The sequence below is a fragment of the Osmia lignaria genome, chromosome 13 (assembly GCF_051020975.1).
Source record: "Osmia lignaria lignaria isolate PbOS001 chromosome 13, iyOsmLign1, whole genome shotgun sequence".
In the NCBI taxonomy this organism is placed as follows: domain Eukaryota; kingdom Metazoa; phylum Arthropoda; class Insecta; order Hymenoptera; family Megachilidae; genus Osmia; species Osmia lignaria.
Window position 1 is genome coordinate 726,294 of NC_135044.1, and position 24,476 is coordinate 750,769.

At 46.1% G+C, this 24,476-nt stretch overlaps 1 protein-coding gene across 6 annotated transcripts in view; it reads left to right on the plus strand.

Moving 5' to 3' along the window:
• The window catches only part of LOC117602077 (acetylcholinesterase), a 34,813-nt gene that overhangs the window by 2,140 nt on the left and 8,197 nt on the right, over positions 1–24,476 (plus strand). The window contains exons 2-10 of one of the 6 annotated variants that reach the window (XM_034319592.2): positions 785–985; positions 1,280–1,533; positions 14,726–14,894; positions 18,672–19,009; positions 19,227–19,457; positions 19,898–20,189; positions 20,426–21,061; positions 21,157–21,318; positions 21,981–22,156. In XM_034319592.2, coding sequence (XP_034175483.1) covers positions 18,697–19,009; positions 19,227–19,457; positions 19,898–20,189; positions 20,426–21,061; positions 21,157–21,318; positions 21,981–22,156 — 1,810 coding nt within the window. In that variant the 5' untranslated portion in view covers positions 785–985; positions 1,280–1,533; positions 14,726–14,894; positions 18,672–18,696. The other 5 variants (XM_034319595.2, XM_034319593.2, XM_034319596.2 and 2 more) reach the window with 5 other exon arrangements.

A 24,476-nucleotide genomic window follows, 5' to 3' on the forward strand; every position in this document is an offset into this window, starting at 1 on the left:
ACGAAAATAGCTTATTGTTAGACCGGTGTGGTCGATCGTATTGGAAAATTCTTGTAGCGCATATGGTTAACACAGTCGAATAATTAAGAAAAGAACGAAGATAGGGAAGATGTAAAGGCAAGGCGTTAGATTCGAAAATAATTCGTTGATACGTACGTTTCTAGCGTGCCAGTTATCGTGCTAATTGTTACGAGAAGAAAGTTAATTACTCGTCGCAGCTGTCCGTTCGAATACCTCGTTCCGGCGCGGCGATTCCGACTTGGAAATTGAATTAAACCGCTAGCTGGACCGTGTAAAGTAACAAAACGTAGACCAGCGGTAATTGTTTAAACAGCGACGAGCGAACCGTGAATTTCCATAAATCCGAAAAGTCTGTTTTCGCTGGCCATGAAATTCGCCGGGTGTATCGATCGTCATGGCGTAAATACTCGGTTATTGGAAGGCTGAAATCGGAGCAAACGAGAACGAAGTATACGGGATGAGGTTGTAAGCCGGCAAATAAACTACGATATCGATGGGTAGTAAGTCGCGAAAGGGATATAAGGCGAGGTGGGAAAAGGAAAGGAAACAGCGAGAATATCGCGGGATGGCAGACTGCGGGACTACATAGGTAGTAAGGCACAAAAAGGAACTTCGCGAAACGAACCCTGTAAATTTCTTTGCCACCATTAGCCCTACTAACACACCCTACCACCCGTAAATAAACGGTGTCGTCGCAGACGCGAGGAAATCTACGGAAAAATTCATTTCGACGTTTCTAATAATTTTCAATTATTCTTTGCAGACAGTTCGGCAAAGATTCAAACGTTCGTGCGGAAAAGGATCTAGGAGATGAAATAGGGTGAGGATGATAAAATAATCGAAGACTATCCGTGGACTAGCGGTTGAAGAAGAAAAAGAAGAATAAGAAGGAAGAAAGGAAGGGAAAAGAGAAAAGCGAGAGGGAAGAAGAGACAGAAGGTGAAAGAGGGGAAGGACTAGGAGGGTGAGTGTTAGAGAAGGAGGCTGAGCGGAGAACGAGAGGGTAAGAGTGGGGTGAAAGCAAGAGGGGATGCCAGGCCAGTTCACCCTTACTAGCTACGGCTCGACTCGTCAGTGCGGCCTGAACGGTTAACCGGCCTACTTGTTTTTCGCACGGTTGTTTCCACTTACTCATTTCGTTCTTCCAAGTTGCGTCTTAGCCTTCGTCTTCGTTTTACCGATCGTTCCTAAACAGTCTGCGACCTCGTCACCGAGGATCAACAGCTCCGTAAAACTGAAAAACGATTATCGTTCGCAGAACCAAAGAGGATCGTTCAACGGTGAGAGATCTTGGTCCATCGTCCGCGTCTCGGTGTTTAACATTGCCCTCCGACTAAATTTCACCGAGTCGACGTCGATGCAGAGACGTTGAACGGAGGGATAAAACGAGGGAAGAAGAGAGACGAGGTTATCCAGCTGGACACGTCGCGATTCGCCGTTTCATCGTGGTCGTCGTCGAGCTGGACCCAGGTGCAGGAGAAGCGGCGACGGTGCACGCTCTCCCAGAGATTCGTAAGTGTTTCTTTTCGCTGTACAGTCTTGTTTGTAAAATTTTCACGATGAACGGTCGACTGACCGAGATTGCGGACAAGCTGCGTCACTTCCGGCCGGCACGGTTTTTCGAGCGGCTATTACCTCGGCGAATACGCTCGCCGCGGATAAGAGGGTAACTTGTTTCCAACAGGGCTAACGCTCGAAAGAGATCGATCCTTGCGCCACGTTTCATACGACCCGTACAAACGGTCCAGATGAAAAAAGCAATCGAAAGGATTGCTGCAGCGCGTCTCGTCCGCGTTCCCTTCGCCGACCACTAATTAAACAGAGGTATAGCAGAGGTCTTTGATGTTACTCGGGGGACAGAATCTGCACGCTCCGTTTCTCTTCTGGCCTTCTGGCCGTCTGGCGTTCGTTGCGCATCCGACCAGCGATGCTCGTGGACATTACTCTCTTGCTAAACGATCACGGTGCCGCCTGATTTTCCCGCTTATTCGTTGTAGAAAATTACCTTTTGGGAAACTTTTGGTAAGGGGAACGCGAGACTGGTTAAGCTGGCAAAGAGACGGAATCGATTCCGAGCAAAGATTAGTCGGCAATAGTCCTATTAGTCCGCGTAAATTACGAGGACAGAACTGCCGGATCGACGATAACATCACCGAGAACGGACATACTATATAGGTAGGTGGCACGGATTAATGGCAGGATAGGTCTGCCAAGTCCGGCAATAAATTTCGATAGGTTTAAGCTGGCTGGATAGAGCGGAGGAGGGCTCGATACCCCTATGAAATTTCCATTTCTTCTTCTTTCTCTCTTGGTTCACCGCAGCTTTCCTGGCTGTCGCGATGCACACATAGGGCGCATAGAAAGGGATGAGAACGTGGAGGGAGGAGAGCGATGAATCGCGTAGCCCTTGGAGAACGGGGTCCTTGAAAAGATTCGAATAGAAAACTTATCGATCGCACTTGACTCGTCGGATGTCTATGTGTTTTATCGTCGAGCGTATTACGCGAGCCTTCGGCGTCCGTTACGCGATTGTTTGGCCGCGTTTGCGTATCAATGGTACGAGCCGACCACGGTGAAAACGAATCGCGTGCCACCCAGAATTCGTCTCGAACGAACATTAATTTTCTTTTTTTTCTTCTCAAACGAGTATGTATATGTAGATAGATACATATTTGTTGTGGGTTCCATCAACAGGAGATGGCGAGCACCTGAGTCCCACACTGCCCCGGCCATCTTCCATACCAGGGGATGGTCGGCGCGTACGTAAATGTATTTTCCTCTCTGTCTAATGAAAAATAAATAAAAATAAGGTACATATTTGTTCCTATCCGAAGAAAGCAAACACTCGATACAATATCTGTAGAGTGGCTTCGAGTGGTTCGCGTTTACCTGTGCATCGAGATAAGAGCTTCGTTAACCCTTTCATCGCAAACCCGTATATGCATCCAGAAATACCGTGATCCCGTGTACACTATCGATCGAAAGTTTCGCATCATCGAAATTGTTATCGCGAAGCGAAATTCACCTGGTCGGTCTACGTTTACGAGCAAGAACTGTTCGGCATAAAAATAACTATTGTACAGAAAAGTTGCGTCGATTGATGGAAAGGAATCGCGGGGAGTATTGTTGCTCGATCCACGGAGAAAATTGAATCTCGAATTTGGAACTTTTAAAGCGAGTCGCGCGATTCGTAACATATTTAGCCGAGTGGGGAACGGCACCTAGCGTGGCAGGCTCTCGTGTCGGTGGAGGGTATTAAAAAAGAAAGAAAGAAAGAGAAAAAAAAAACACACAATGACAAGGTTATATACACGTGACAAAAGGAAAATTGACGCGTACTCGACGGCCGCGTGGAAGCTGGTTTTTTCCCGTGGGTTGGCGCGCCGAAGCTTTGTCGGATCAAGGGTCGCGTCGAAAGCTCGGGAAAGAGGAAAGGCTGGCTGGGTGCGTGTGCGTCCCTTGGTTTTCCACGACCGAACGAGAAAAGAAAGCAGCAGATGAGAGCCGGTAAAAGGACCGGGTAAGAGCAAACGTTGGACAGACACACAGGTGGCCTTTGGCTTTCGTTTCAACTCGCGCAATCGGTTGCGAGTAAAAATAGGAACCGTGACCCAACTACGCTCGATTCCACAATTATGCATTTCCTCCCGTTGTCCGACTATTTTTCACTCCTCGCCGGCGAATCAATGCGCCGTTAAGGGTGTCTGTGTGTCGCGGCCAAGTCGATCGGGAATCCGCTCTACGTGCGCTTTGGCTGAAAGTGAGATGAAATTCACGATCAGACGGATCGAGGGAGACAGGGTCGAGTCGATATTATTTTTTTCTTTCCTTCTCTTCGACGATTATCCCAGCGCCGCTATTCTTCCAACGATTCCGTGCGATCCTGAAAGCTATGATTCGCGATAAAGAGCTTATTAACGTTCCTTGATTAACCAACAGATGCCGGGATGCACCAGCATCGTTGCTTATCTCTGATTCTTCGCGACGCGAAATAAGAATTCAGCAAAATTTCAACGCTCTATTCCGTGAGAACGAGTCGTTTCCTTGACAGCTTTTTAACCTTTTAACGAGTCGAGTTAACGACCTTCAATTTTGGGGTCTCAATTAACTTTGCGGCTGAGTTTCTTTTTCGCGTGTCACGGCCGTTACTTTCTTTTTTAACCCCCTGCAAAAGCTCTCAAAACATATATTCTTTTAACACGTTGCCGCGAAATCGCGTTTTCCCGCCAATTAACTGTCAACGATTTCAATTAATTCTCATCAACTTTTTACATACTCCTTGTTTAAACTTATCTCGGAGAAGAAATGGTTGCTCGCGCAGGAAAGTTGGTAGATTAGCCGGTTGTCTGTCGTTCGGAAGCGTGACGATTCGCGTTATCCACCATCGTTGTTCACCTCGCCGGCCGAATACCGTACCTTTCTATCTTCGACGTCCTCTGAAAAAGAAGTTCATCTCGATATCGATAAGCGTCGAGATGAACGTCTCCGATAAGCACGTTGTCCTTTATTCGCGCGTGGCACAAGTTATCGCGCTGAATCTGCAAAATTTTCCTGCTTCCAGTTTCTTTGCTCGTCCCGCGACGAGCCCTCTATCAGAAAATGAAACGGGAAATTGAAGGAATAATCGTTGAAAGGTAATAGCGCGCGATCCCTGCAAAGAAAGCGTACGTCGATGATAAAAAGGAACACGGTGGAATATAATGCGGCAACGGAGAGGGAAGAAGAGGTCGTGACGCGGTGCAATATTCATGAAGTTTCGAGGCTAGAGAGGAAATTGGCCCTCGCGAACGAGGTGAAACAAAACGGAACGGAACGAAACGAGGCGAAAGAGAAATGTATCGTCTGTTGTAAATATTGGTGGATGAATCGCGTTATAGGGAAATTTAAGGGATATAATAAGGATAGAGAAAGGAAGTGACGGAGTGGAAATTAGAAATGGCTGTAGGGTATCGAGAGGGGCCCGCGTTTGCTTTCGGGTAGGAAAGGTGGCGGTGGTGGTAGTAGCGCCTGGCAGCTAACCCTCCGGCTCCTATTATACGGCCGTGTTCTCCGTAGATCCTTATCTAACCAGGTTAATCTATCCTTTCCTATCCCCCTTACGACTTACTAGCACCACCCTCAACCTTCCTCTTCGTCTATCTACGGCCCATTTTCTAGGGCTTTGTGTCAGCTGACACGTAACTGTTTATACCGTATATCGGACTGGCGCATCGCGTGACGAGACTCGTTGCTGGATACGCCATTCCAGAGGACTAAATTGCACGATTTTACAGACTTTCCAGCCACTCGTGTCGTTGTCTCGACCGGCCACGCCAATCTCCCTTTTCCACAACGCTTCATCCCCCCCCCATACACCCCCGTTTGTTCGCCTCTTTTTAATCTTCCCACTCGTTTCCATCGCCGGAACAAAAGGGAAATAAATGCGGAAACACCGAACGGTACAACGCCTATTGTTTTTCCCTCGGTCAAACTTGGAAATCTTCTTTTCCCTGATTTCCTCGCGTTCCCTTACGATTTTATCTGTAACGATGTTAATCGATTTTTCAACGAGGCCAAAAAATGAAAGGAAAGGAAAGGAGAGAAAGAATCGTGTGAACGCGTTAGGTAGAAGTGTCAAGTGAAAGATGAAGACGCAAAGTCGGCCAGCAAGTAGAACGTAAAGCTCGTTGACGCGACGACGGTGAAGGCGAGAAGCCGGGCTGGCAGCTTTCCCTCCATTTGTTATACCACCGCTCGTTACGCTCATTATGTCAGCTTTCACAGTAGATTCTTATCTAATCCGGTCTAATCCGGTCTGATTTTTATGCATGACCTAAACTTCACGCGACTTCTTTAACTGCCTCCGAAACCTAATCCACTTTTCTGGCTGCGTAAAAAGTTTTCTCCGCTTTCCCGCGACTTTACCCTATAGAAAGAAACGAGATAGATAAAGGGACGCTTCTTTATTCAAGTAAATTTCAACGAATTCTCGTCCTCGACCGTATCGATTGATAAAACCGGGGTTCTCCTAGTGAAAATTGGCAAACGGCAGGGCGGTAAGGCGTCTCGCGACTCGCCTTCTCGGTCCGTCCATAGGACTCGATGGGTCCTGTACGGGTGAAAGAAGAGACGTAAAAAAAAAAAAAGAGAAAGGAACAAGTGCATCCGGCCACGAACGATTTTTCTTTGCACCGGAGCTGCATTGCGGCTGCAGCAGTTTCCGACGCATTGCTACCGTGAACTCGCGTCGAAAGGCTGCATCGAACAGGAGAGGAGGCTAAGCGTTCCACCTGAAAGGATGTCTCAATTCGACTCGCGTACATACACGTATCAACGAAACGATTCGTACGATTGTTCGCGACGTTCGTCACAGTCGAACGAGAAAGATCGAAGGTATCGAAGGGACATAGAGAGAAGGAGCGCTTTCTTGTCTTTATTGTTTCGAGCGATTAGACGTTTCTATGCAGAATAATGGCAGGAGGGAGAAATATTTTTCAGGCACGTTAACCTCGCGAGCACCGGTTCCGAGAGCTTTCGAGGAGAGCGAAAAGCTCTCGGGGGAAGAAGAAGAGGAGACCGGGTCCTTTGAGCCTGACGATTAACGCTCGACTTATCCGAGTCGAGTCGAGTCGAGTCAAGTCGAGTCGCGATGTTCCCAACAGCTTTTCAATCTGTAAGAGCGGCTCTTGGTTTTCCAACGAAACGCTTTGATGCCGCGAGCTACCGGTAGCTGGTAATTCGAAGGAGAACCATCGATACCGCTTTTATAGTTACCTTCTTCCATCGAGAGATACAAAGATACTTCGTTTGAAACGGTTTTAGGTCCGTGGGAAATTCGTTGGAGAAATGGTGGTCGGCTAGCTTTCGACTTGTGGCAGACGTTTTCGAGGTCAGGAAAGATGGTAAAAAGTGAGGGAAAGGTAAGGAGGAGTTGGCCGATGGAGAAAAGAGGTCTCGGTGTCTGGCTCGGCCTGGCACATCTCTCCATTGCCAGCTTTTGCTTTGGCTGCGGCTCGCGTGAACTTTCAAACTTGCCGTTTCAAACTTTCCCCCGTACGTGTTAACGAGCAAAAGATTCTAAAGTCTAAAGGCTCCCATTCGCGTGTGCCGTTGAATGTTCTTTTTTCTGATTGACGCTTCTCATAAATAGGTAGCGTTGAAACTCGTCGACGCTACCATTGTTATACACCCCCGCCTCCAAATATCCAATTTTCTGCTAATAAAACCGAAAATTGGCACGTTAGGTAGGAAATAGGGTCGCGTTTATCGCAGCATCATCGATGCGTCGCGTATCGAATTCTCTGAGAAACGTAGTAGTCGTGGAGGTAAACGAAGCGAAGGGAGGCAACCTTCGGAAATACATTTTCCAGCGTGTTTCTTCGCCGGTTGCATTTGCATCCGCTTTCCGACGCGACATAACAGCGACGGCACTCTTCGCGACGTTGATCCAGCTTCGCTCTATATACTTTCGACGCGCAAATATTTATACTCCATTTAGAAGGAAGAGTGTTGTAGTTCTCAAACGCGCGTCTACGCGTTCTATACATCAATGCTTTGCAATTTTTTCCGAGGTCTCTAAAGAAAAGACGGGGGGCGAGAGAGAGAGAGAGAAAGGGGATGCCGGATACACTTGACCCAAAGTTATTTACCGAGTTTTCCTAGATATCGATCCATAGCCACTAATCTCGAGTTGTCTATTCTAAAGACGAAGCAGGGCGGCGAGTGCCTTTCCAAGGCAGACTTTTCGACGCCTCTAGGTACACAAGTTTACCACGCGATCGCGGATTCGCGGGAAATGATTTCTCGTCATCGAGGAGGATGAAACTCGATAAGACTTTTCGTCGACGAGAGAACATAGACAGGCTGGCTCGTTATTATTTGAATATATGCCAAAGGTAAGGCGCGCGAGTCGCGACAGTAACGAGCCGTGAAACGGTGTCGTGGTTTTAAGAAGAGGGAACCTTTCGTTTTTAACGACTTCCTAAAGACAGGCCTCGGACCTGGCTACAGAGGTTAGGTTAATATTTGGCTCGGTCGCGGTAACCGGGTCAAGGATCAACGGGCTTGGCTACCAGACAGAGTAGTCCTAGTCCTGATCCTTTCGATATCCTTGCCTCGAACGTTTTATTCGAGGCTAGCAAAATAAGCGGATAAATAAACGGTTGTGTTTCCGAATGGCTCCAACAGAATTGAGAACTCAGGTTCGGTATATAACCTAAGTTGGTTACAAGAAACCGATTAAAGTTGGTTTCAGAGCTGGATGTCTTACCGTTTTCGAGATATCATGGTAAAGTTAGGTTAAGTTTAGTTAGGTTCTGTGTATGCGCAGTATCGAACAGCGCATACGTAGTCCCAAAGTTGTACAAAAATTTCTTACCATGATATCTCAAAAACGGTAAGACATCCAGTTCTGAAAGCAATTTTAATCGGTTTCTGGTCATCAATTTAGGTTATAGCGAACTGAGTATATGCCGAACCTGAGTTCTCAATTTTGCTGGGGCCATTCGAAAACTTATCCAAATAAACGATGGCGTGTGTCGTGTGTCGTCCGCTCGGCTAGCCAAGCGTGTTTGCTAGCGCATATTTGCACGTGCTCTGCTACCCTTACGCAGACGAACGCAGCACCGTGAATGTGCGCAGTGTGCGGAGGATGCAGAGTTGCAGTCGTGCTATGAATGTAGCTTGTACTGCAGATACGTTGCGGTTCTGCTCTGCTAGCTGTTCCACCCGGTTGCCGGACGAACGTGATACATTGTTCCTGCCAAATTCATGCAACAACCGAAAATTTGCTCGGCATTGTGCGGGAAACAACGGACTGCTGGCCTCCGGCCGTCCGATTATCTCGACACGTGAACGTTCTCGATGCTGTACTGGCGATCCTTTTCCTGCATCGTTTAGCTTTTGTTTAATCGCTGGAAATCAAGACAAAATTGCGCTTGCCCTGCATTTTTTTCCCCCCTCCCTTCCACCCCCGCTCTGGTAAACCATTGTTCCCGGAATGTCCCTTTGTTCGTTCGTTGCAATCAGCGAAATACATTCGAGCAGAAACAGAAAAAAGACGTTCGATCCGCGAACGTCTCTTGGCTGGAAATAGCTGGTAAACTTTAAATATGCAATTCAGTTTCTAAACGCTACCCCGAAACGTCTGTTTCTCGTCTCGTCGCTTTATAAATAAACCAGTAGACCAGCGATTTTCTTTCCGTCCGAATACTCGATCGTCGCAGTCGAATTTCGAGGAAACTCGATCGAAACTTTCGTCCGAAAGCAAATTCGAAGTACATAAAGGAAAGATGACCGGTAAAAGGAGAAACAGGCGTATCGATGGCACGAAGGGACTGGAAAATTTGCATGCCAGTCTAATTGAAAATTAATCCCACAGCTGTTTGTCGCCGATTTCATCGTACTCGACTTTCTCATTACGTCACGTTACTCGGTTCGCTCGTCGTGTCGCGTCGTTGCGAAGCTTGTGCCGTTCGAAAATTCGCTGACAAATTCATATCCGTTCCGCGTAGCCGGAGCATTCACGGGCTAACGCGCGACACCGTTTCCATTCTGTGCGCCTGTAAATCGAGACGAGGGATTAAACCGGGAGAAAACGGGAGAAAACGTCAGACCGCGCACAGAATGCAGCCTGCGCTAATAAAACTTCCCGCTCAGCACGAACGAATGAATTTCGGTGTGTTCGTTTCATCCGTCAACCCTTCAACCCACTCGTTACACGATTTTTCTCCCCTCTTCAAACCTGACAACGGTACACGTTCTTCTATCTATTTTTGTCTTTTCTTCTTTTTTTTCCTCTATGTCTTTCCAACTTATTTCACTTGGACTTTGTCCGATCTTGTTTTTCCTCCGTTGATTAAATTTACACCATCCCGTCTTCCCTTTGACTCCTCGGATTATCGATTTTCCAACATCGGGTGTTCTTAAAATTTCAATTGAATTCGGGTATAATACGGCTAATAGGTGGAAAATGAATTTCGTCTCGATGCCTCTCGCTAGATTACGGGGAATTAAATCGGCGATAGTTGTTGGAATATTTTGTTTATAGCGATAGAAAAGCGGATGATAAGTCGAAGTAACGAACTTGACGAAACGTCGATGATATCCGGAAGTCTTTCGCCGCTCCTTCTCCATCGATCTTGCTCGTCGTTCTTATCGAGGATATAAAGTAGGTCTTCGTTTTTCGTTCATCGACCATCGAATCAAATTAATTTTCCCATCAATGTCGATGCTCTTGGAAGAAAAAAAGGAAAATGATTCGATAATATAATATCGTCGCATAAAATAAGGGAGTGTCAACCATCGCGAGAGTGGTCGAATATGATGTGTTTGGTTGGTACCTCGTCGATTGGAAAGCGTTGAAAATTAGGATAGAGGTTTAAAGGTTCGCGTGCCGATGTAGGATGCAGAAGAACGGTCAAGTGGAACGGGAAACGTTCGTATGTAGATATCTGCAGGGCTGCATGCCAGCCTATGACAAGCTAAAACCGAGTGTGTATCACCAGCTATCAGGGTTATAGATGGCCCATGGGCACGCTAACCCAGTGACATCTCTAGGTCAGCAGCGATTCTCGAACCACCCCTTCGTTTCTCTTGCCTGCCTACCCTGTCCTACCCTTCCCATCCCTTGCCTTTGTGCCGGCCAACCCTCGTTGTCTCTCGTCTTGTTCGTCGCTGTTGTTTCAATCGTACGTGCTTTTATTCCACATTTTATTAGACTTTGTAATCGAACTGGAGCTAAGGAAAAAATAAAACGTTCGTGGATCGATAGTTTATCGTTGATAAATGGAGATTGGTCGGTTTACTCGTAGCGTAAATGGGAAAGATAAGGAAGATAAGTGGGTAACGGTGGCGATTGTTGATAAGTACATTGGTTTATTAATTGAATCGATAAATGGAAAAGTAAACAATTGGAAGTAGTTTAGATATGAAATTAGATGGGTAATCGTTGAAGAGGGCTCGGCTCGTAAAGGTGGGCGGAAAGGGAATCGAGGCTACAAACACACGATGCTAGTTGGTGCAGAAAGTTTCTGGCACGCGTTCGCAGGGAAATCTCCTGATGGTATAGGGGGGCGCAACAACCCTGGCCTGATATTATTAGCCCTCGAAACAGCGATCGAATCTTCTCTCGAGAATTTTGCATATCGTTAGAACGTCGTTAATTTTGATCGAGTGTAGCTTTAGTTTCTAAATTCGGACAAGTTAATAAATTTTTTCGAAGAAACTAACAGCGTTCGCAGGGAAATCTCCTGATGGTATAGGGAGGCGCAACAACCCTGGCCTGATATTATTAGCCCTCGAAACAGCGATCGAATTTACTCTCGAGAATTTTGCATATCGTTAGAACGTCGTTAATTCTGATCGAGTGTAGCTTTAGTTTCTAAATTCGGACAAGTTAATAACTTTTTTCGAATAAACTAACAGCGTTCCGTGCCTTTACGAATCTAATTGTAAGTCTCGCGAGTCGATAGTCCGCTCTCGAGATTTCAACGAATCGTGCCGCGAGTCGCGGTGGAATTTTTCCAGCAAGACAGACAGCGGCGAATTAATTAAAGGGGATTCGCGACGAGAAGAACTCGTCTTAGGAGTTTCGCGTTTCGGAATTCGCGTTCTACCGTCGCGTCGGGCAAAAGTTTTCCCAGCTGCGAATATCGAAGTTGCCCGAACTCGAATAATCGTATCGCGTAGCTCGTCGTGCCGCATTGTTGAATTTCGAGTACTCGTTACCGCGACACGCGATAGCTCGTCTAATTACCCAGCCTGTTCGATAATTGCGACGAAATTACGCGCGTGAGATTACGAAACACGAGTCGTCGCGTTGAATTTCACACGATATCCGCTGACAATTTATTTTCCCGAGAATCCTAGTATTACGGAGCCAGGTTTCTAAATATTCCTGGTCAATTAGGCAACAAAGTTCGCTCGCTCGAACAATCCAGATAAAAGTAAATTCGACTTTGAATTTCTAGCGAAATAAATCGTCGAGTCGATTCGTTTTCGTGCTTCCGAACCGACCCGACGAGACGCATCGAAAAACGCTTTGCCCGGCAGACTGTGCCACGGGAAAATTTATTCGCGTCGATAGGCATGTGCGTCGAACGTCGAACGACCAACGAGAAAGTCTCGTTTAAACGTTTCTTTTCGACGACATACGGGCCAAACGATAACTGCAGCTCTTGCCAGAGGGAACAATGATTCCCATTACGGGTCGCAGTTTTATTTAAAAATTGCTGCGAGCTATTGTTTTCCACGGACAATCAGTGGACCGCGAATTTTTCGTCGCGTTTTCTTTCTTTCTTTCTTTCTTTCTTTCTTTTTCCAGTTTGATCGCCGACGACACGGAATCGCGAGGCTATTCGCGTTTAAAGGCTTCTTACGCGCATTGTTCGTACGATGAAAAGCTTCCCCTTGGTGAAACTATTGGACGAAGATCGCGGACGGGACTGTCAGAACCTTTTCTCGATCTTTTCGAGAACACCGGCAAGCTTTGTTCCGCTAGAAGCTTCGCTGCTCGGCTATCCGCTTATAGATCCGTGTTACGTTTAAGGAACGAGACGTAAGAAGTCGAGATTCCCTCTATTGTTTCGGAAGCTCTAGATTTCTCCTTTCCCTTGTGTTAAAATTAAGCAATTTTTTTAGAACAAATAATTCGAACAAATTTAACATAGCTTACTTTAATTGACGATCAATTAAACTCCAAATCAAGCGATTAATCGAGTTCAATCGAAGGCGTTGTCAAAATAGTAGATAACGTCACGATACGGTAACGAGCAATCGTGGCCGCGTTATTTTCGTCCGTTTTATCGGGACTGAGTAATCGATTAATTGCGATCGGAATTTCGATAAGAAAGGAACACGAGTGTGTTTCTCTTTCCTCGAAGTTGCACCTTGCTGAAGAAAAGAAGAGAAAAATGTGTATCCGTGAAAGTACACCGATCGTCATCGTCCTGGAAAATGTTCTTCCTTTCCCGTTCGTGTCGTGTCTCCTCCTCTTCTTTTTCGCGTAAAATTCGCGACAATGAAGAAACGGCACGCGAAAAGACAGCTTTTCGCTTCCCCTTTGTTTCGAGTGGATTTCAGCCGGGAAATGGATCTCGCTGCTTGCTTGCCTTTGGGAAATCTTTTCCCGCGTGTTGGTTTTTACACTGGTTTTATTCTTTTCTTTTCTTTTTCTCTTTCGAACAAAAACGTGTTTCAGTGAAGGCGTGTTTAAACCGTCGACCCGCTAAATTTCTGTCCTACTACGTCCTTTTTCTGTCCATTTCTCTCCATTTCGTTTGGTCAAAGATTAACGCGTTGAACGCCACGGTGAAAAGAGCCGTATTGAAACTCTAATTATTAAGAAAACAAACAATTAACTTTCAAATTTCAAATTAACTCTTTCTTTCCTTAATAATGTTTTTCTATTATTTTCTTTTAGTTATTCAGGTATGTGTACTTTGCGGTGTCGATCACCGGTGACCCCCATGGCGTTCAACGTGTTTACCATTTTGTTGCACCGTCTCCATCTTTAAATGATCCAACCATTTTCACGTTCTTCAAGAAAAGTGGACGAAAACGTAAAAGAAATTGCGTCATTTTCTATCGACTCGGAAACAGGAAAGAAAAGGGGGAAAAAGAGGTAGGCAAACCATCGTCGAAACTCGAGGCCATTGTTTCCACAGTCGAGGATGTTAATTTTTCCGCTGGGTGGACGAGGATCGAGCAAGGGGTTGGCAGGACAACGATGGAACAAGGACGATCAGAAATTTCTCTGAAGCATTGTGTCCCTTTGGACAAACAAACTCTGCGAGGAGATTGCACAAAGGGGCAAATTGGGTGCGCGAAGTCGATAATTCATTGGTACATTGAATTCTTCTTCTTTCGCTTCGCGTCCTCTTCTTCCTTATTGTCTCGCTGTCGAAAGCGTCTCGCGATCGAAATGAAACGAAGGTAGAGAGGCAGAAGAGGGGAATTAATATTAATACCCGCTCCATAGTTTACTATCGTTCGTTCGTGGTATGCTTTTGGAAGACAGATGAAGTTATAATCAGTCTTTTAATTGGTAGGTAATTATTGTTGGTAGGTTGCGACAACCGTGTTCGATATGTCGAGGTTCAGGCTGAAAGAAGCGGGAACGCGGAAACGGGGGTGGAATATATATCTTGACGGTGCGATCCAAATTCATTATCCGCGTTCCCGCGGGGCGAGGCGTCGCGAAATGAATTCCGAAAGTGGGGCGTACGCTTATTAGAAATTCCTGGATTGTTCGGCGAACGTGTGCGCCCAAGTCGGGGTTTATTTGCTTCCTCCAAGTCGACCAGCTTGGAATTCACGGGCAACCTTTGGCCAATGGGTCGGCAGCAGCCAAAATACCGTAGAGAGCCCTCCTTCAGCCATCTAAGAACGAGATATATGCTTTTATTAAAAGCCAGCCAGCTCGAATTCAGCGTTTCCACGCTTTATGAGGTCGCGCGGTACCTACTTCTTCGAATTTATTAGGTCGTCCCGATACTTTGAACAGCCGGGAGGCTACCACTCGGATGCGTACGAAATTTCTCAATTATCTAACCTTCTTCTAACGATGTCGGTAAATTTAAAAAGGTGAAATTAAAAAAGTCGGACAACGGTAGCTACGTACCGGAAGAGCCTGGTTCTTGCGGGATAACGATCGTCTGATCTTTCGACCTATCGAATTTTTCACTCATGATTGCCGTCACTCAATTTTCCACTCGTGCTGTTGCAGCCAAGCGATGATCCGTGAACTGGGAATGTAGACGGAAGGGCGGGAAAGCGGATCTGCCCCTCGCAGAATCGAAGGAAGGGCTTTTCCTCCATCTCCACCGTCGTCTTCAACCTCCACGAGGTTCTTCGAATACCTTCAGCCTCTTCGTCGATTTGGACACCGTAAGTAAGTAAGTACGTTTCAACGATTTCTTCTTTTTCGCTCGAAAATCGCCGACCACGACAGGAGGTACATTAATAATTATATTTCTTCCGTTTTCCACGTTTCCGTGCCGATTCACATTAGCCCGTTGGACCGTACGAGCTGAAATGACGGTATCGCATTTACATTTATTCTGAAATTAACATAAACGCGTAGAAAGGGGGTGAAATAACGGGAGAGAGGAATAAAGAGAGGTCTGGTGGGATTTCTCGTTCTACAGTCTGTCGTCGTGGCACGCGCGTAATTAATTATCGAACGATCCGCTTTGTAGAAGGCGAGGGTGCGCGCCCCGTGATTTATTCACGCGACCGTCAACGTTTCCTGATCGTCGTATTAATTCGAATAATCGCCATGCAAATGCATTGCTCTTCTCTTTCTCTCTATTTACATTTCTCGTGTTTCCTTCTCGTTAATCCTTTCGTTGTACGATATCATCTCCATTAATTACGTCGAGCCAATTCGATCGTTCGGTATTTATTCATCGATGCGGTGTCGAAACGGTATCGAGGCTGAACTGATAGCTCTTGAAACGGTATCGGACAATACTAATACCTTGGTTACGAACAGAAAGTGTCGATACCATCGACAGCGTGATCAAACTTTTCAAGAAGTTTATGAACACGAAACGTTTTTTTTTTTTATTTGTTCTTTATTAAATTGTTCCTGACTTGTTTTATCAAGTGTATTGAAAGGAAGCGTTTGGATTTCGACTCATTAGTCGATTATTACTGTTATCATTAGAGTAGAGAAGGGAAGAAGAAAAAAGAGAAAATGGAAGAAATAGGAGAAAGAGAAGAGGGAAAGTAATTGAAGTGAAAGTACATTAGTATCTGATTATTTGTTAACTGTTTGGCGTAAGCAGATCCACTGTTTCCTTTTCAGTATTCTAGGTAGACTTGAATAGCAGTTGCTGGCAAGTAGATTTTTATGAATTTTTATTCTTTGCATGTGAACTTTGGAGTATTTCCTTATTTCCTCCTCCACAGTAGCGATTTTTACAAGGAAACTAGCATATCCGGAAACTAGGATGCCGAATGCACGATTTCGACCACTTTCCATAAAGCCCCGTGTTAAAATGGTCAACTTTGAGCGCCATTTTGACTATGGAGTATTTCCCATTAATCGATTTGGATAAAACTTGGTACAAATCATCTTGGCGGCCTATTCTATGGATTCCATGGGGTAAAAATTTGCCGGGACAATGGGGGTCGACTAAGGAGGTGGCCATCTCCTTTAACTACGTTAGTTTGAGATATTTCTGTGTTGTGAATATGGACTTTAGGAGATGGTTTTTTATTAAGAGGAACACGAAACGTGGATCGAGTGATTCGTAAGCATTAGGTAGATTTATTCGCGAACGAATTGTTTTTCATTTTTCCTTTTATTTTGAAAGTGAGCGTAAAGGCTGACGCAAACGCAGCTATACTTTTTCACCGGTAATCTGGCAGCAGCAGCAGCAGCAGCACTGTGAAACGATGGCGGATAATTTCGGTGTATAAACTTTATATAGCCGGATAAGCCAAGCAGCTGTGGTCGCGCGATAAAGCGGGACGGAATCTCGCATCCGGCAAATTCCAGCGGGACGAGCCGCCGATATATTTTCCCGGTTTAATCGAGCGGCTCGATTCCACGCGGCCCGACAAATTTCAGGGGTTAGATTTTCCGGGACACTCGTGGGAATTGCTCGTTACTCGTTACCCGAACGCACAGTTAATACGAAAGCGTTTATTACACCGATACAGTGTCACGCTATCATCGTTTCCACTCGCATTTGTCGTTTCGTGGTTTCATTGGCTTTCCCTCGAAACGTGTACCAGTAAAATCAGTCTATAAACCAGCTCGAAAACTCTTCTCCATTCGCTTGGTTATCATTTGTGCTTTTAGTTTTTCCCTTCCCGCCACCATGTATAACAAATATGCACAACAATTTCGCTTTATTCGAAAGATACTCCGGCTGTTCTACTTTGATCCAACCTGTCGGGGGAAGGTTCGATTACCGCTATCCACAGAGTCGAGGGTGCTCGGCGAACTTTCGACGAGTGTATCGCAAACCAAACCGAAGACGAGTAGTTGCTCGTGTCGAAAGCCAGTCGAGAGAGCCAGGAATCGGAAGAAACGTGGAGTAGAAGCGGTTTCAGGGCGTAAATAAACGAGAGGTAGACAGCTGTATCGATCGATCGCGATAGAACACGGGGTCCTCCTTGGACCCGTAGAGTGGTCGACCCCTCCGCGGACAATTCGAACAGAGACTACTCGAAGAGAAGCTCTGTATCTTCTTCTGTTTTTATTTCTGCCGAGGTACACTGGATGAAAATATGGAATTTTCACGATCAGTCGTCGTTGCAAATAAGCTAGGAGTAATAAATGAAAACGGGCAAAGAAGGAAGAACAGCGTGGCAGAGGCGTAACTATCATAGCCTTAATAGATAGCGGTTTTACGTGGGTCATGGTGCGTTGCACGATGCTGCCATCGCGACAAGGGGGATAACTATCGGCAACGCTTCCATTCGCAGCCTCTGTCTTCGTGTATGCCTCTCGCGATCGAAAGGCACCTCGCTTATCTAGTTCGAATCATTCTTTCGTTTTCGTTTTCAAATTTCTTGCCCGGAAATGCGGTAGTGAACGTGAAAAGGAAACGTGTCTTATCGCGCGTCGCGCGGTCGTGAAGGGAATATTTCGGAAGCAGAGGAACGCGGTGATTCTTGAGAGCTCGTTCATTTTCTCGAAACTTTTGGTGAGTAAAGGAAGAAAAATCGGGGATAGGAACGTTCGTCGTGGACGATCTCGCGATAAAATCTGTACCCTGGATTCTGGAAACGAAATTTTCGCGTCTTGAAACGAAATTTTGTCGAGTCGAAAGAGAAGAGCCGGTTTGTCCCCATGGCGTTAATGGAGGGACAAGCAAAGCAGGCAGGCGGTCGATGATAAATTGTCACTGCCGATGACAGCTAATGCGCTATTTTCTCTCACGAACGCTTCCGCGTGTAACACCTCCACGTTGCGTGTAATCACGCGTGACCACACGGACGGAACACGTAGAAGGAAATGACCAATCAACCCGGACCTTCGTTCACAACTGTACCGTGTATTTCCTTCTGATGGTGTAGCTGCGAATCGAGCTGCCTCTCCACGCGGAAATATTTTTTATTCTCTTTCTTCGTTTCATAGAAACGGCGGTCAAAGTATTTGCAAACACAAATAAAAGCCCTTTCCCTCTGAAAATACCAAAATCGTCGGCGAATCCTGTTATCAGCCTTGTTCGCGTGAAAATTCCCGAGGGCGAGAGGAATTTTTGAAACGAGAAGGAGGAAAAAAGTTTGACTCGGATCGATTGAACGAAAAATAATAGAGAGGAGAAAGGTGGGCTTAATTATCGAGCAAATGGTGCAAGCTCGACGAGTGAAAGCGATAGGGAAACGCGCTGTTGGAGGGTAGACGTTGTTCGAACAAAGACCGACACCATTTCCAATTAATCGATCGCGATACCGAATCCTGTCCTCGCCGAGAGTCTCGCCTCAAGAAAGTAACAATCGTTTCCGACCGATCTGTTCCGCACAAAACAGCCGAACAAGCTCCGCGTTCGTTTCTCGCGAGAAACGATTCTACTCTACTTACGCTCTTCTTGCCGTCTTTTCACCAATTTTCTTCTTTTTCATTTCCTCGAACGATAAGAACGATCGTCGAGCAACCTAACGAAGTTTATCAAATAGGTAGGAAATGAAAAAGGAAGAAGTTACAGAGATAGACGGTGTTTTCAGGCGTGGAACAGGATGCCAAGGAAACGATGTTCATTGACGAAGCTCGAGGCTCTGATGGTGCTTAGTTTAACGGTGCTGGTGCAGCTGGACGTCTGCTGGTGCTCGCTGACCCACAGGAGCAGACATCACGCGGACATGTCGCACGAGGACGGGAAGAGCTTCAGAACTAGCGAGGAGCTGCCTAGACCAGCCGCCCTCAATTCCAACGACGATCCGCTGATAGTTCAGACGAGAAAGGGCAAGGTCAAGGGTAAGACCATGACTGCGACCACGGGAAAGGAGGTCGACGCCTGGCTCGGCATCCCTTACGCGCAGAAACCTCTCGGTAGGTTACCACCTGTGTACGGTCTATCGGCTTCAACCACTCGCTAATTAACCTTTCATCAAAGTCCAGCCACTGCACTACGCGCGCTCTCTACCCTACTATCTATTCTTTCCCACTTTCTTCGGCTACGAAAGAAACGAAAGAAATTGATAGAAAGCATTAATCGTAGACGCGTGACAAGCATCGAGGAACGTTACGAGAAGGGTTTCTGTTGCAGGACCGTTGAGGTTCCGGCATCCGAGACCAGCGGAACGTTGGCCGGGAATTCTGAACGCCACCACGCTCCCGAATAGTTGCGTGCAGATACTGGACACGGTGTTCGGCGACTTTCCAGGTGCGACGATGTGGAATCCGAACACGCCGCTCAGCGAGGATTGCCTTTACGTGAACGTGGTCGCGCCACGACCTAGGCCTACCAATGCCGCTGTTATGGTATGGATATTCGGTGGTGAGTTCCAGCTGACACCTGTTCCGTCCTCGCGTTACACACAGACAAAGAGAGAGAGAGAGTAAAGTTGCCTTTACAGGTGGTCGGTTCTTGACGCGAAACGCTTATTTTTGGCCCGCGGCCTTATTTTAAGACAGCTGCCCTTTTCGAACGGAAAGTCGCATACGGCATACGCCGTCGAAAGACTAACGGGTTAATTTTAACGATCCTCTCTCGCTCTGTCTGTGCTTGTATCGCTCGAAGCTCGAGAAATAGACACACGATTTGAAAAGAAAAAAGAAAAAAAAGAGGAAAGGTGTAATAGCTCTCGGAAAGAAATAATCGAAGGAAAAAATGGAAGATAGCCCCCTTGTAGAAAGGGCTGGCACGACGGGTTATGTAGATATTTGAAGAAGAGAGGCATTTCTTTGGAGACATGGAATCGCGGGACATCGTTGTAGGTGGCTTTTACTCCGGCTCGGCGACCCTCGACGTTTACGATCACAAAACCCTGGTGTCCGAGGAGAAGGTGATCCTGGTCTCGATGCAGTATCGAGTTGCCAGCCTTGGTTTCCTCTACTTCGGAACGTCGGACGTTCCTGGGAACGCCGGTCTGTTCGATCAGATGATGGCCCTACAGTGGGTACGCGACAATATCGCTGCTTTTGGCGGAAATCCTGAGAACGTGACCCTGTTCGGAGAGAGCGCGGGCGCCGTATCCGTTTCTATGCACCTACTTTCGCCTCTGTCAAGGTGCATACCTTTTTCTGCTAGTCACAACCGTTTGTTTGCAATTGCTTGCCGTTGCTTGTCGTTGCTTGTCACGCTTCTCGCTTCACGCTTCTCGCATGACGAGATCGTTCGACCGACGGATCCGTCGGTCGACGGAATCGGTAACGAAATCGTACCACCTTCGAGTAATTTCCACGAACGAACAAATTATCCGGAGAGGCCGCCCGCGTCGTGGCGGCCGTTTCTATGCGTTCCAGGCATCTGTTCAGCCAAGCGATCATGCAGTCCGGTTCGCCGACGGCACCATGGGCCATCATCTCGCGGGAAGAATCGATCATGCGGGGTATTAGATTGGCCGAAGCGGTCGACTGTCCCCACGATCGGGACAATCTCCAGGAGGTGATCGACTGTCTCCTGGTGAAGGATCCGATAGAGCTGGTTACGAACGAGTGGGGCACTCTGGGCATCTGCGAGTTTCCTTTCGTCCCCGTCATCGACGGCGCGTTCCTCGACGAGACCCCTCAACGTTCCTTGGCCACTTCCTCCTTCAAGAAAGCAAACATCATGATGGGTTCCAACACCGAGGAAGGTTTCTATTTTATCATTTACTATCTGACCGAACTGTTCCGCATCGACGGCACCGAGGACGTGAAGGTCAGCAGAGAACAATTCGTCAGCGCCGTCTCCGAGCTGAACCCGTACGTCAATCAGATCGGAAGGCACGCGATCATCTACGAGTACACCGACTGGCTACGTCCCGACGACCCTCACGTGAATCGCGACGCATTGGACAAGATAGTCGGCGACTATCAGTTCACCTGCAACGTGAACGAATTCGCCGGACGATACGCCGACACCGGAAATACCGTCTACATGTACTACTATAAGCACAGGTGAGAATTCTCATCGGGATATATTCCGGCTGAAAATTTTCCAAACAAACGAACGATCCTACTGTTTTCCTTTCCGTACGTCCTGAATCGAACAGATCCGCAAACAATCCGTGGCCAAGGTGGACCGGAGTGATGCACGCGGACGAAATCAGTTATATATTCGGAGAACCGTTGGATCCCTCGAAAGGCTACACGAAGGAGGAAGCGAACTTATCGAAAAGGATGATGAGATATTGGGCGAACTTTGCGAAGTCAGGGTAAGGACGGAGGAGAAATTTCGTCTAATATTTTCGTTGTATGAGCGAGAAAAAGGTATCTCGTTAAGGGGTTAGGATACTTTGTAATTTCGAAAAAGTCGATTTTTTTTTTTTCCCTTAAATAATAGTTTGAAGCCTTAAGAACATTATGCAAAAGGCCCAGTTTCGAAACAATTTTTTTTGCTGGAAATTCAGAGCACTGGAGCCTACTTTGAACGCGTTTTTCTCGAAAGTATGTTTTTCAAAACGGTGTGCAGGATTGCTCTAGTTCTAATGAATCAATTGCTTTGAAACTTTACAGTTACCTTTGCTATTACATTTACTAGGGACTGACCATCCGTTTTTCTTTTAATTTTCTAACAATTCTGCAAAATATAAGCAACAACTCATTTTTCGTCGAAATTTCATCTTCAAACTTCAAACATCTGCCATATTGTTCATTTTTACAAAAATTGAAATGTCTCATCGTCAATCCCTAGCAATTTTATCATAGTTAATTTTTCACCCAATATTACACTTAATTATAGTACAAAGTTTCAAGATAATCGATGGTTTACTTTTTCGTTTATCGCCACTTAAACAACGTCTCGTTTTCCGGTGCTGACAAAGTATCCTAACCCCTTAAGAAATAAAAGAAAGATAATGTGCTATGATTACGTTAGGGATCCGAACATCGGCGACGTCGCTTCGTGGACGCTGTCTTACTGGCCACCGCACAATGCCGCAACGAAAGAGTACCTGACGTTGGATACCAACAGCTCCGAAATCGGCAACGGACCTAGGGTGAAACAGTGCACCTTCTGGAAGAAGTATCTTCCCCAGCTGCTAGCCGCCACGTGTGAGTAACACTTTCTTCTAACCATTATCTCCATTACACCGCAATCGTCGCCGCTTCCACCGCGTTTTATCCGACCGCGAGACATACTCTTCTATGACACCTGTTGAGTAGAAAATGCGTTTCGTTAACGACGAAGCAAGCTCGTGACCGTCGAAAGCGAATCGATCCTCGCGATTATTACTTTTCTCGGTTGAACGATTTTAATCGAGCAACCTTTTGTTTCGTTAAACATCGCTGTTTGTCGTCCATGGATTCGTAGGGAAATTCCTCTTGATTCGCTGCAACAAAGTAGAAATTTTTCTTAAAATTTCTTAAAATTTCTTTCACGCGAAAAGCGCGTTCGAATTTAAACGGGCTTCTTTAAATTCGCTCGATTCATTATGTAAATCCGATCTGGTCGGTCGGTGCAGAGACGAAAGATCTTGACGGGTGGTGCTTTAAACGTCTTAAGAAGCCTTTCCCTTTTAACGTAATCGCCTTTTCGAATGACCCGCTACAATTTTTAACGTCGCGATCAGAGTCGCTGGCAAGCAATAACGAACGAGTGAAACAGGAAAGAAGATTTCTACCGTTAATTCGAGGGAAAGTTGGAAAACGAGCGAGCGATTCGAGGAGGCAGCAGTTTCGAGAGAAAGAGGATAGGGATGAAACGGAACGAGCGAGTTCTCTCTCCCCTTTGGAAAGCAATTTCGCATCCCATTGACTCTGAGCCGAGCTATTAATCGAGGCTGCTTACCCCGCTCGCTGCTTCTCCGGCAAGTCAGATGCTGCAAGAAGAAATGGCCGGGTGCCAATCACCGATTTCTATTCAAAGTACATATAATACGCCTCTGTTTCGTCTTTGATCCAACGACGAATAAAAATCGCGAAAGCTTAGAGACGAGCCAATTTTTATTGGCACCGACGTCCGACAGTTCTTCGAAAGCTTTTTCTAAAATTACGGAATCGTTGGCACGGAACAGGATAACCCGTGGTCGCCGACTTCAGGATATCACTCGAACTTCTCCGGCTCGCGAATAAACGGAGAAAATACAGTTTACTTTAGGAAGATTTGAGGAGAGATGACGATAGCAGCCTGTCATTCGCGTAACGTCCCTCTTCTGACGAGTTTTTGCCGCATCGAGTCACGTCTTTTAATTCTAAAGCGTTTGTTTGTTAAGAATCGTACGAAGATCAAACAACTTTTGATTCGAAAGGAATCCAGCGACAATCGCAAGTGAAAGAGACAAAGGAGAAATCGGGAGCATCCGATGGATGGTTTGACGGCAGTGAAAACGGATAGATTAGAAAAGAGACATCAAGGTGGAATAAAATCGGCGATGCAGAGGAAAATTGCTACCATGGCGCCCTCTTTGTTTCTACTCCATCCAGTGATCGTTTTCTTTTTTCCTTCTTTCAAATAATATCCATTCTAGCCTGCAGCTAGTATCTCGATCTCTTTTTGCGAAACCGTCCGAACTCTCTGCCTCTGTGGATACACGCGACGTAGCTATGCGTTTGTTTCCTTCTCTCATCAGTTCAGTAAAAGTTTCTCTTAAAATAATTAGTCGAGTCATAAGTAACTTCCGTTTTTTCATCAGTCATTTATTTTGCTCTCATTCACCACCGTTATGTATAACCTTCTCCCATCTTCCTGGCAGTTTATGAATTCCTTCCTTGTAAAATGTGGTTGGTTTGGACTGGAAGAAGTTTTCGACTTGCTCTTCAGAATTGAAGGTTTTTCCATTCAAAATGTTTTATAAGGAACAGACAGTAAGAATTATTTCTTGAGTCACCCTTGCTGTATGTGGTCGCGCATTGTCGTGTAATTTGATGCAGCTGATCAAAAAATGTCATAGAACATAAATAGTTGGAAATTTAATTTTTTACAAAAAAGGTCTCTTAACATTTTGCCATATTTCGCACAGTTTCCGAGATATTTGAACAATATCGGAAGTTACTTATGACCCGACCTAGCAAATCGACGCCGAGCTGCCACGCCTTGAAGGTAACTGCGAGTTCGGTTCAGCCAACTTTTATTTATTAAATTTACAATAGCTTTAGGAAAATTCGAGAAATTTTGTAATAGAAGAGGAAAAACGCGGCGGTATTGCTTTATAATTACTACATCGGTGGGTTCGGAAAGGGTTAACCGCACGCGGCGAAGGTAGCTGCGACGCGTCGCTGTCACGAGTACTGATGCTTCGTTTACTCGACAAACCATTCGCGTGACCGCAAATACACTCTGCCTGTACACCCGCGTTGCTTCCGAATCAAGGAATTCGAAATCGACCGATCTCTGGTTGAACGAAGAAACGAACGAAGAAACGCGTTATCCCCC